Source organism: Vicia villosa, linkage group LG3 (assembly GCF_029867415.1).
Source record: "Vicia villosa cultivar HV-30 ecotype Madison, WI linkage group LG3, Vvil1.0, whole genome shotgun sequence".
NCBI lineage: Eukaryota > Viridiplantae > Streptophyta > Magnoliopsida > Fabales > Fabaceae > Vicia > Vicia villosa.
In genome coordinates this window covers 10,617,794-10,631,229 of record NC_081182.1, presented here as the reverse complement: position 1 = coordinate 10,631,229, position 13,436 = coordinate 10,617,794, and the positions used below count along the sequence as shown (strand labels likewise).

Below are 13,436 nucleotides of genomic sequence, written 5' to 3'. Positions count from 1 at the left end.
AAGTTTATTTGTCATTTCATATAATTAATTTTATACACAAATTTAACATATATATGAAATGTTAGTAAAAGAGTGAGATCCAAATGCTTATTTCAATTTTTTGTAGTTTGAAATTTTAATTTGGTGGTCATGATACTCAATATTATAGATTAAATATTGTTAGAATAATATATTTATCATAAAGGAATAATTTCTAAATTTTTGTAGTCAGTTTTTGAAGCTTTTACTTTTAATTTTAATTTGGTTTAAAATAATAAATAAAAAATCATATTTATGGATCTCTACATGAACCTTGGGGATCCGTGGGGACCCGCGGGGATTCGCAGGGACGGGGATGGGGGACAAAATCCCCCTGTAGCGGGATTCGCAGAGACGGGGATGAGGGACAAAATCCCCTTGTAGCGGGATCCGAAGCGGGGATGGGAAATAGATTCGAGGGTGGAGAATATGTCCCCCGCCCCGTCCCATTGACATCCCTAGTGTAAAGCAGACAAAAATGAATTTGATTTTTTAATTTAATTTTAGAAATAATGTCTTGTTGAGCTTTGAATCATTGCGACATCAGAGGCTACATATACATAACATTTGAACTTTGGCGCAACCCCTATATTTCATTATTCTAAAAATACTCTTGGCGGAATTCTCCAATATTTTTAACGAAATTTTTGATAGTTTATTTGAAATTTTCGATAATGAAATTTCAAATTTATCACTAAATAGGCTTAAATATTCAGTTGGTCCATGTAAGTTAGCGTGTTTTTTATTTTCGTCCATGTATCTTTTTTTTCTTGACAATGATTCCTCAATGTTAAAATCTTTTTGGTTTTAGCCTATAAAGTTAAAATTCGCAGGAAAATTCGCAGGAAACTTGCAGATTTTCCTGCGAATTTTAATTTTAAGGACTAAATCCAAAAGAAATTCAATATTTAAGGACTTTATCCAAGAAAAAAAAGATACAGGGACGAAAACAAAAAACACGCTAACTTACAAGGACCAAAAGACTATTTAAGCTCACTAAATATCATAAATCTCGGTTAGTTTACTCATTTAAAATTTTTCAATGATTAGGATTTTGCCGATATATTTGGAGGATTCTGATTGCATCGACAAATTTGTGTGGTCTAAAATGAATCTTCATTTGTATAAATAGGGACATATGTTATAGAGAAAGACATCTCAAAAAATGTCTCTTCCTAAATTTTTGATTAGAGCAAAACGAGCTACTCGGCCTGTTTCGGGCCGGCCTGTGACGGACTCGGGCTTTTGGCAGGTCGGACCAAAAAGCTCAGAATTTAAATGGACTATAATTTAGTTGTCCAAGTCCCACGGGTACGTTATTCGGGCTGGCCCGGATTATATATAATATTATTTTTTAATTTAAAATAATATTAAATATTATTTTTTTTAATATTAATTTTGATTATATTATTATAATATTTATACAAATTAATTCATTTTTAATAAACTATGAACTAAAATCTAAATATATATTGCAACTTGCAAATGAATAAGTTTAATTTAATGAGCTAGTTTCACAATTAATTAAATATTGGAAAATTCTCATTGCATTCATATATTTATTCACAGATCGGCGGTGAAAATCCCAAAATACCTCTATATTTCGGATATGCATATCCGAAGTCACCCTTTTTAAAAAAAACGTGTTTCCGGATATGCATATTCGAAATAATTTAGGGTATTTCACAAAACGCAAACAGCCACCCCCAACTGTTTGCATTCTCCACAAAAGGCAAACAAACACGAAATTTTAACTTCAAACACATTTTTACCAAATTCCATTCCAGCATTCATCTTCCACAAATTCCATTCAAGCATTCATTCAAGTTCTACTCAAAACTCCAAAAAATTGTAAGTTTCCTCTACTTTCTACTCCGAAAAAATTGTTATTAGGGTTGTTAGAAGTTAGGATAATGTGTATTTTGAAGTTCAATGATAGTGTTTAGATAAAAAATTGAATTTTGGATGACTTAGGACAAGAAATGGAAGTTTTCCAAAAAATGGCTGGTTATTTCGGAAGTGCATATCCGAAATAACCTTTAACCAGTTTCGGATGTGCAGATCTGAAATGTGCTCTAAATTTTTTATTAATTTTTAAATCAGTTTCAGTCAACTTACAAGTGACATTTTTTCAGGAAAATGGTTGACAACCAGGCATCGACCGATCGACTTAGATAGGGGAGGCCAACCCAAACAGCCTTAGCTTGACGCGAGAGCCGCGCAACAAGGAGTGACTCGGGGATGGATTGAGTCCGAGTTCAAGTCCAAATGAACGAGGCGCCTACAAGATCATCATATGCATCGAGGAGTCGCCTGTCTCGAGCGTCTTCCTCTCGTGAGGTTAGTCGGGAGGAGGGGGTACTTGAAGAGGAGGAGGTACCTGAGGTTCACCCTGAGCACGACGAGGATGCTCAGGATGATGCTCAAGACGCACAGGATGACGACTATCTGGGAGGGTCTTCAGACACATCTGTCTTGATATACTATCATGACCATGCCGCTCGACATATTTGGGACGACGAGGTTGTTTTTTTTATTTAAACGGTTTACTTACAAATAGTTGAATTACAATTTATCTAGGATCCAACAACAACTAACGCTCTTATTTTTTTTTGTGACAGGAACAATGCCCATAAAATTCGTGAACCATTCGCGGAAAATATTTGATCTATTTAAATCACAGACTGAGTGGTTTAATGATGTTATTGCTGGATCCGAACTTGGCGGCTTATGCTGTACCGAATATGTTACCATTAGCCAGATATGCAGGGGACATTTATCGAAAGGTGGCACAAGGAGACGTCGTCTTTCGACTTTCTTGTTGGGGAGTTGACGATCACACTCCATGATTTGGCATGTCTGCTCCACCTGCCTATCAGAGGGAGGTTGCTGGACCATTCCTGGATACAAAGGGTTGAGGCCATCAAGTGGATGGTGGATTATTTGGTTATGGACCCTTACATGGACGATTATGAGTGCATGACGACGAATGAGGCGTATGTCTGGTTCTCCATCCTGAACGGGATTTATAAGCACCACTGGGAAGCGACAGTTGGGGCCGAGGATGAGGGGGATGCGGTTTTTGTTGAGTACTACCGAGCCTGTATGTTGCGATGTTGGTTCATGTTCTTAGTTGACACGTCCCTCATTGTGGACAAAAGTGCAACCTACATGGACATGACTTACCTCTGGTACTTTATTAATTTGTCTACAGTTCATGATTGGAACTGGAGGACCGCCATTCTGGTATATCTCTAGCAGAAGCGGAATGAAGCATGCAACTGGAGAACTAGATAGTTGACTGGCTCTTGCACACTCCTCACAACTCACTTCTTTTTAATTATATAACATTTAAATTTTTTTCCGATAAGCATATAACATTTAAAGTGTTATTTGTTAACTTGTACTAATATATTTTCATATTTGTGTTTTAGAGTTGGATCATCTCTTACTTCCACCGCCTTCATGGCTACGATCCTAATCTCTTGTACACCGACACCATGCTTAGGGCTACACGATATGTCCTCCATAGGGGGAATAGAAAAATGGGGCCATATCGGTATACCTCAATTGTACTGCTCATGATGATATCAACTAGACGCCCTTAAGTGATTACAGTGATATTGTCTCATTCAACCGCATTGCATTATATTCCGGATGGTTGGCATGTGGGGCTAACACCATGGTCAGATATATGCCGGAGCGGTGCATAAGACAGGTTGGACGTGTGCAGATGATACCGAGATCTCCATTTGAGGCTACTCCCGACACTATTACCTGCCGAGATCTCACTACTATATTTGAGGATTAGGCGCATCGTTGATGCTAGAGGAGTATCGGCGTACACGGGCCACCAGGAGCTGGCACCGTGTAGATGGATATGTGACATGGTTTTATCAAGTGTCACATTCTATCAAGACACTCGATGCTCCTGGGCGTCCACCTATGCCAGCACATGAGGAGCTCTTGGAGAACCAGCAGGCCGATGATGACGATGCCACTGATCTGCTACCGATATGCCAACGGATACAGTTGATTGAGTAGGAGGCATTGGACAGAGGAATCGTTGAGGAGGGCGGTCCAGAAGCGGTTGCGATAGTGCAGAGGATGGTCAGTGAGGCGTCCGGTGCATCGGCGTATAGAAGGTCGCATGGAGTTCACATTAGGCATACTCAGTAGTAGTTGTAGTAGTAGTAGTAGTAGTAGTAGTAGTAGTAGTAGCAGCAACAACAACCTATGTTTTATTTATGACTTTTTTTGGTGTTGTAATATTTTGACATATTGTAATTATCCGAACAACTATTACAATATTTCGATATCGATATTTTATTCTAGTCTACGTATTTTTTATTTCCATTACATTTTATCTGATATCTGCACTATTAATTTTAGTTGTTATGTTGCTTCGATTATAACAATGTAATTTTGTAGTTTTAAAAAAAATGAAAGACTCATAGCACACTTCGGATTTGCATATCCGAAACTAGTTTATGGTCTTTTCGGATATGCATATCCGAAATATTTTAAAATGTGAAGAGGATGCCTTCGGATATGCATATCCGAAAGATATTTTGGAGTTTTCAGAGGTGTTTTTCACCTTATATGGGTGCAATGAAAAATTCCTTCATAAACATGTTGGGCTTTAAATAAAAAACTGTGACAATATAGTATATTTCTTCAAGTAATATAAAGAAACAGGATGGACTTTAATGGTGAAAAATGCACCATTGTCTCAGTTAAAAATTTACTGCAGAACTATAGAGTCTAATATATTTCTTTCTCTATTTTAAAGATAAGAAAATAAATTGAAGAGAAAAGTTCAACCATTAATGAACCAAGACAAGACTATCATCTTGAGTTCTACACAAGGTAAGACTATATTTTCAAAATAGTGTTAGACTTTGTATTAATATTAAAAAAAAAGTATTTATAGTATAGTGTGTAAGAATATTTGTAAAAAAAATAAATAAAAAATATGCGGGCTACCCATAACCCGGTCGGGTTAGCATGGTTATACTTGAGGCTTTTACGGGGCAAGCTTAGAAGTCCAGATGATAAGCGGGCTCAATTTTTTTGTTCAAGCCTGGAGTTTTTACGGGCTTTTCGGGGCGGCCCAGTTAGTCCGGCCCATTTTGCCAGCTCTAGTCTGCTCCCCCAAAGTATTTATCCACAGCAAGACGAGTCTGTTTTGGAGAACCCTCCTTCCCTTGGGGAATATGGTGATCTTCAGTCTGAGCCCTATTCATTTAAATTGAAAGCTGATAATTCACATTTTTGTGAGTTATTATAAAGCTTAACACTTGAATTTATCTTTTTAATTTAGTTTATTGCTTGTTTAATTCAATGCATTTAGTTGTTTTTGAGTAGATTATGAAGAGTACAACAAGTGCTATTTTTGTTAGTTTTTATGCATTTGTTAGTTGTGTACATATGACTTCTGATGAGGCCTAGCATGAGAGTTTTGGAACAACGCTTTAACCCCAATTGAAAGTGGAAAGTTGGATGCAATGGAAGTCGCAAAGAGTATACATTCACAATTTTAGGGCATATGTGGCACCAACTAGCAGGGTGGAATGCATTTGAATCAATGAATGCATTTGAATCAATAGCAATGGGATAATATCAAGGTGCTAGAAGACAAAAACATACACCATAGTACAACCACTACAACACCCAACTTGTCCACCTGTTGCAAAGGACGGGTGCAAGACACTGCCGCCTGAATACCTGTGCCACTTGCCCACCATAAGACACTTAGTCTCCCACATGTTGATTGAACTTGGCTTTGCAATGGATTTTTGCACATCGGCTCTAATAATTTCTACAAATCGGCCCTAACAATTTTTGCACATGGATTTTTTGGCCCATCCATAACTAGAAGTTTTGGTGGAAATTTCTATGTCTTTGTAATCGTGGATGACTACTCTCGTTGTACTTGGACATTGTTCTTATCCCATAAAAGAAACATGTTTGCCGCCTTCTAAAAAGTAGCTAAGATTATCTAAAATGAAAAAGGATTAAACAATGCATCAATTTGAATTGATCATGGTAGAAAAATACTTTTGGGGTGGTTAGTAAACACTACTTATTATGTGATGAATCGCGTCTTAAGATTCATTTTAAAATAAAATCCTATGAATTATACAAAGAAAAAACCAAAATATTTTTTTTGTTACATATATGTGATTCGTACTTAATAAGTATTTTAAAAGGAGAAGATGTTGACAATGTTGTAGCAATACATCTAATTCTTTAAGACTTAAATAAAAAAAAATTTGAATAAAAAGAAAAATGGAATAAGTGTAACAAATTAAATGAGTAAAAATTATTAATTTATAATACAATCTCTCAAATAATTTTTTCTCTCTCTCATAATTTGTATTAATGTAAACATGTTATCATTTATAAAAAAATAGCTTTTTAAAAGATATAAGTGTAAGGAATAAAACAAAAAATAGAATCAATACAAATTTTATCACATGAGGAAAGAGTAGTTCAACATAAAAATTAACTATAAACCAATCGTCAGTTGGTTCAGTGGTAATTGACGCTGAATTTGGTAGGGAGAATTATGTTTCGATCTCTCGCAACTGCAATCGGGAGGAGGCTGGAACCACCAAAACTGACCCCGAATTGGACTAAACCGGTGGTGATAAACCAAAAAAAAAACTAACTATAAAGTCCATAAAAATTGCATAACATAACAAATCATCCTAATCGTTATTATTTTTAAATAATACAATTTTTTTTACAAAGTTAAAAAAAACTTAATTAATAGGTTAGAGAATTAGGGCTTTATTCCATTTTTTATTCAATTATTTTATTAAATTCATAATTACGAATATTTAAAATGGGAAGATGCTAAGAAGAAGAATAAAGAGAAGTGGGTTTGTTATGCCTGAGTTTCGAAGTAAGTTCTAACCCATTCTCCACGATCATCTTCTCCAAAAACACACAAATCAATATTCCTCTTCCACCTCACAACAACACTCTTCAATTCATCAATTCCACCGCAATCAACCATGCATCAAGGAGATTACACCTCCGCTCCATACTACCAATTCCCTCACATGCAAAACCCCAACCCTACGCCACCGCCTCAATCCGATCCAATTCCCAACCACTACGCTTCTGCACCACCGTTCACTCCCAATTACGATTACCCTAACCCTGCCTATTCTCCATATCCTCCTCATAATCCCGATCCTGTTCCATCCTCAAACCCTAATTTCAATCCTCAATTCGACTCCAATCCTCCTTATCAACCACCACCGTCACAACAACCATATTATCCTCCGTATGATCAGCATCAAGCACCTCCAAATTATGCCCCTCCTAACCCTAACCCTAATCCCAATCCTATTCCGAATTCATATAATCAGCCTCCGGCTCCTTATTCCCACATTCACACCGCATCTTCTGTTCCTCCGATTCCGACATACGAAAGCCAATACGAGAATCCGGTGAAATCTGATTACGGTGGTGGTGCTTATTTTGATGACAGGTACGGAGGAAGTTTTAATCGGAGCCAGTCCGATTTAGGATCGGAATTATATGGTAAGCGTCATGATGGTGGTTTGTCTAGATATGAATCCGGCGGTGCTGGTGGTGGTGGTTTGTCTAGATATGATTCCGTTGGTGGTGCTGGTGGCGATGAAGGTTATGGAGATGGCGTGTATGCTTATCAAGGGGGAAAAGTGGAACCTTATGGTGCCCGTGGTACGGGTTCTAAATCTTCTACTTGGTCTTCTACGCCGTCGTTTGATGATTTTGGGAGACCGATTAGTTTTAATACTCCGAAGGAATCTTCGGTGGCTAGTAAGATTGTGAAAGCAGTTCCTAAGGTTGATACTCAGGAAGATGTGAAAAGTGGGGTGCAGAAGTTTCGTGTCAAGATGTTGGCAGAGAGTGGTGGTCAGAGCACAATGGATGTTCTATGCCAGGTATGAAGAGGATATCAACTTGATGCATTTTGTTTTGATTGTGTGTTATCTTCTGCTGGTTTTGCTTTCATTTGATCAATTCCAGTTATTTATTAAATTATAAACTTTTGTGAGACTTTTAGGAGAACTTATGGAAAACAACTTATGATCCATAAGTTGACTATTTTATAGGTTATAGGAATAGCTTATCCATAAGCACTTAATTAAGCTGTTTCCAAACATGGCATATATTCATTAATGCAATCTGGCTATTTGTTGGAGACCTGTGTGCAGTGTTATCGAATATCTGCCATGGCAGATATCGGTGGTGGTTTTTGGACTCGCCTCAATGGTAAATATAGGCCAATAGTGGGTTTTTCTGCCATAATCCTCTATCACGGTGCCACAAAGCTGCCGGTATGGCATTATTTTGGCTCGTAATGGACCACCATTTGCAATTGACAAAACTGCCTGGGTGGACTGTGCTGCTTTTGTATTTGTATAAGTTGGTTTATTAATGCTGGATCTGGGTTTTTGACCTTGAGCAATAATAGAAGTAATTTTAGTCCATTCAGATTTGATAATATGAAACCATAATAATTATGCTTGGCCTAGTGGATTACTCTATTAGTGTAAACAAAGTAATAAGAGGAAAAGGCTTTGTCACGCCTTTGTTCGATTATTATTACTCATCTTGTCCACTAACTGTTCGGGGAATTTTATTAGAAACTTTTAGGTATTCACTCAGATGCAGACAATTTTGTGTGTGAAAAGAATGTTTGCATATCATTTGGTATTGCTGCTGGTTTGAATATACTTTTTTTAATGTCTGTTCTTTCAGGTTGGTTTGGATGGCCTTCGAATGCTAGATCCAAATACCAGTAGGACTTTGAGAATATATCCTCTTGAGAACATTACTAGATGTGATGTAAGCTTCTTGATTACTTTCATGTTACTTAATTGTATATGGGAGATCATTTTCCTAGTCAATCTCAATATAATGTTTTGTTAATTAAATATCGCAGAGATTCGATTCAACTACCTTTGCATTTTGGTCGAAGAGCCCTGTAGACATTGAGCCAAGACGAATCAGATTGCAGTCTAATAGTTACACTACAAACACACTTTTGGATACAGTGACTGCTGCAACCATACAGGTATTCAAAGAATTTCATCCTTCTGTTATGACAATAGATAGACAGTTCATATTTGATATTTTTAATTTATTGGTTACAACATGTTTCATTTTAGTAAAAATTTCTGGAAAAGATGTTGATTTTTTGTATTTTTTATGAGATTGACTTGGGAAAGGATTTAGTTTTAGCTGCTTGCTATGTTTGAGTAGCAATGAGATTGATTAATGGACTGGAACTACATGAAATCTGAATTATACTTCCTCTACTGTACTAATATGGATCTGTTTGGATAAACAATTTATTTGTGTGTTTGTGTAAAAGCTTACATAAGATATATTTCTACGGAAAAAGATAATTAATTTAATTTGTTTTTATATATGCTATAAGCTGTTCTCATAAGCTATATTGGTAGTTAAAATAAGCTGAAAATAAACATATGAAAACACTTTCCCAAAACTTATGCCTGTTGATAATCTTAAATAAGCCAATACAAACAGGCCATATGTATGACAAAAGCGGGCTATAGTGAGTTACATAAATGAACAAAAATAGGAAAAGTGCAGATTGCTTTGAGAATGCTTGATTCTCTCCCTCCCTAATCCTTATATTCTTATATTCCACGCCCTTCACATTATCTTTTCTCTTCTGTAGCCTGATTTTCCCCCTTTATCCCTTCTCGTGCTTTCCATGCCTGTTACATTCCCTATCTCTTCTCTAACTGAATTCCTTCTCCTACTTGATCCCTTGCCGCGTAGGCATTTAATTAGGTCAAGTCACAACATTCCTAAGCAGTCTCGGGGTTCAGATCTGAATATCTCCGAACCTCTTCATAAAATACATCTCATATGGTAGGGTTATCACAAATGGAAAGTGTTTCTTGAAGCTTTTTCCCTGTGATGCTCTATATGAAGACTGAATACCAATGAGTATAATTTATTATGTTTTATGTTACATATCTACCTCAAATTTTCTATCTAATTTGTCTCATCTCATGAAAATGTAATCCATTTTTGAGCATGTGAATTATCAATAAACGTTGTTTAGAAAAAACAAAACAATCCAGGGCTTCACTGTTGCTTACACTGAATCTACGCTGATGTAAGGATCACTAGACAAAATAGTCATTCCCGTATAATAGTGTTGACCATGTCTCTCATGATGAATTCATTGTTTTGGCTGCTGACCCTAGCAAACCAAACAATGGAATATACAATTTAATTACGTTAATCACCAAAAAAATTAATACATTGTTTCATATTCTTTAAAAAGCTGCCAGTTTCTACTGGTGTGTCTTGCAATTGATTAAAATACTAATAACTTTTTGTCATTATTCCTGCCTAGTTCCTAATCCACTTAAATCACTTGTAGTTGTTTTGTTCTTGGGGTCTTTGGCTATTTTCAAATTCCCCCATATTGTTATCAATGGTGACAACTGCTTGTTATACATGTCTTAATTACTCATTTTTTAATGCAGTTCAAGGAAATGGGTGGAAACAGGAGGCCTGCTGAATCATTGAAAACAAATGAACAGTCTACTGAAAGAAAGAAAGGCCTTGGTGATTGGATGAATATGATTAAACCTGCCAATGAAGAAAAAGATCATTGGGTAACAATAGATGCAATTTGAGTTTATTCCCCCTTTCCCTAATTAAATGATCTTCAGGTTTTATCATTCAAACCATTTTCATTTTACTAGAATGCAATTTGTAATTTTCTTATCTTATGGTAGTTGATTGTGATACTAAACATGTGCAATAAGGTGATCTCTAATATGGACCCACTCGAACAACAAACCACTATTTTACCCATTTTGAACTGTATTTTGCATTCTTTTTAATACCTCAAAACTATGTTTTTTATTGGTTTGCACAAATAAATGAAATAATTTAAATCAGATGTACCCAGTTTTAGCCACCTTTGAACCCCTAAAATATTGCTCATATTAGGTGCCATCTTATTATCCAGTTAATTATCTAATGTTAGCCTTCCTCTCTATTAACTCCTGGAAAATTTCTAAATGTCATGTAGTTTTTGTAAAAATTCATTGATCAACTGTGTTATCATAATTTAGTTTCACCCGGGTCCTTGTTCACTAGTTCTTATCATTATTGGACTCTTTACCCAGTTCTTTTCATGTACAGGTCCCAGATGAAGCAGTCACAAAATGCACCGCATGTGGCACTGATTTTGGGGCTTTTAACCGCAAGGTTGATTTTCTTGTTTCCTTTCTCATGCTATGTTTTCTATGTTCTGTGTTGTGTTTCTAATGACAACGTCCTCTGCTTGTACCAGCATCACTGTAGGAACTGTGGTGATATTTTCTGCGACAAATGTACACATGGTAGAATTGCTCTAACTGCTGAAGAGAATGCTCAGCCAGTACGAGTTTGCGACAGATGCATGGTATGTGTGACATTTTTTTATTTGTTTCAGATATCATCTCTGGTCTACCATTTCCTTCATACAGTTCTCCCACTCATTCTAGAATATTCTCTGCATATCATCCTATACCTCCTACCATTTCTCTTAGAGCACCCAGCTTACTGAGTTACATCAGTTTTTCTCTTGATCTCTTTGGAAATAATAGAAAAGATGATAGTTTTTGAAATGTTCACTTGTGTAATTGCTGAGGTAGTAAGTTAGTACTGACATCAACTGTGATAACAGTTAGGAACTCTTTTTTGTCAAAAGGCATCTTCCATTCCCCCCCCACTCATTTTTGTTACTTATTTTTCAATTGATTTAGAGTGTCAATTATTCAAGCCATCTTCTTAATTTTTTTATTATCTCACTGCACAGGCAGAAGTGACTCAGAGGCTGATCAGTGCCAAAGAATCATCAAGTAAACCTCTTTTGCAGAGTCACGAGGATCTTGCTCGGAAACTTCAGGTTTAATTTTGGGCATAGTTGTACAATCTGTGTCTAGTTTTTATTGCCCATTGAAGGCTTTAAATTTATTAATATATCGGTAAATTTTACTTCTGTTGTGTATGCATATCTGATTTGTTTTATCGGTGAATGTCTTGGTAGGAGGAGCTGGAGAGAAATCGGAAGACATCAGGATCAGGTAATGTTATCTAGGTTCAATTTTGGGAGTCTGTTGTAATATTGCTCAAGATTTTTTTTCCACATCTTTTCAAAGGATGTAGGTTTCAAGTATTCTGTTGTGTGGGCAATTTAGTTCAAATAGACAAATTTTCATTTATTAAGATTTGCAAAATAATAGTTGTGGCTCAGTTATACGATCTGATTTGTAGGTTCCAAGTCTGACGGAACTGGAAGACGGATGAAGGAAGTTGCATGTCCTATTTGCACTGTCCATCTGCAGGTTTGTATATATTGCTTATTTCCCCAGCTGATATTCTGTCTCAGTATGTATACATCATCTTCATTTTCCGTTTTTGGCTTTGTTTTGGAATATTTGCAGGTTCAGGTACCTACCTCAGGTTCAGAGACCATCGAGTGTGGAGTTTGCCAGCATCCATTTCTTGTGAGTTCGTATTGAGATTGAGAGTTCAAATAACATGGATACGGAAGGCGTCTTTAAGTATCAAGTTCAAAAATCAATTATTTTACCTATCTATCAGCGCTTGCACATTAATGATTACCTATTGGGATTGCCTTATGTTTACTTGTTATCTTTGGGCTTGTTTTGTGACCATTTGTTAAGTGCATCAATTTATTTTTGTCCTGTGAGCTTGGTATTTATATATTTTTAACTTTTCATCTTCTTGTGTCCTGTATAAAATAGAAGCTGAACTTTGATGTATATGTGAAATTCATTCCGGGCTTGAGTCAATATGATGAATTGTTAGTGCTGAATATAATTGTTTAGGCTGAAAATCAGATAACTTGTTATGTGTAGAGTCAACTGGTCTGCAATTATTTATCACTTAAAGCAATGCTTTATATAATGTAATAACCGAATTTGGCTTTATGACTGAAATCATAATTTGCCTTTTACTTTTAGTATGAAATTTGTGTAGATTTAGGCTTTGTGGCAAACCATTTTTGAACTTATAAATTATAAGTTTATACGACAATAAAAGACATGTATGTTTGTTAACGGTCTTTTCATCATGAATTTATAGTTTATTTTATTTACTAGTTTTTAGTTTATTTTTCAGATGCTATTTCAATAAGTGTTTTAGTTTATATCTTATTATTGTTCCTCTCTTTTTTGTCTATTATTTTAAATAGAATCTACTAATATCCTTTATAATTTATATTAATTTAAAATAAAATATATTATATTAAATGTCTTTATGTTAACTAATTGAAACGTTAATTTTAGATTTTTTCTTTACCCACCTCCCTATGGGAGTCACCCCAGCGAAAACCCCATTTTACCCCGCTTCGG

At 35.8% G+C, this 13,436-nt stretch overlaps 1 protein-coding gene across 1 annotated transcript; it reads left to right on the top strand.

The window, feature by feature from the left end:
- The first annotated feature begins 6,882 nt into the window (after positions 1 to 6,882).
- On the top strand, positions 6,883 to 12,875 carry LOC131660276 (protein FREE1-like). The gene is made up of 10 exons (XM_058929488.1): positions 6,883 to 7,961; positions 8,782 to 8,868; positions 8,966 to 9,097; positions 10,551 to 10,682; positions 11,218 to 11,283; positions 11,369 to 11,479; positions 11,876 to 11,965; positions 12,107 to 12,143; positions 12,334 to 12,404; positions 12,504 to 12,875. The coding sequence occupies exons 1-10, from the start codon at positions 7,041 to 7,043 to the stop codon at positions 12,579 to 12,581; spliced, it is 1,725 nt and encodes a 574-aa protein (XP_058785471.1). The 5' UTR covers positions 6,883 to 7,040; the 3' UTR covers positions 12,582 to 12,875.
- Positions 12,876 to 13,436: the final 561 nt, after the last annotated feature.

What these genes read in the sequence shown, in the direction of transcription:
- LOC131660276 (XM_058929488.1), top strand. Translation starts at nt 7,041, where the DNA reads ATGCATCAAGGAGATTACACCTCCGCTCCATACTACCAATTCCCTCAC. An exon ending in ATGAAGAAAAAGATCATTGG is followed by an intron (nt 10,683 to 11,217) that starts GTAACAATAGAT and finishes TTTCATGTACAG; the next exon opens with GTCCCAGATGAAGCAGTCAC. An exon ending in TTGGGGCTTTTAACCGCAAG is followed by an intron (nt 11,284 to 11,368) that starts GTTGATTTTCTT and finishes TGCTTGTACCAG; the next exon opens with CATCACTGTAGGAACTGTGG.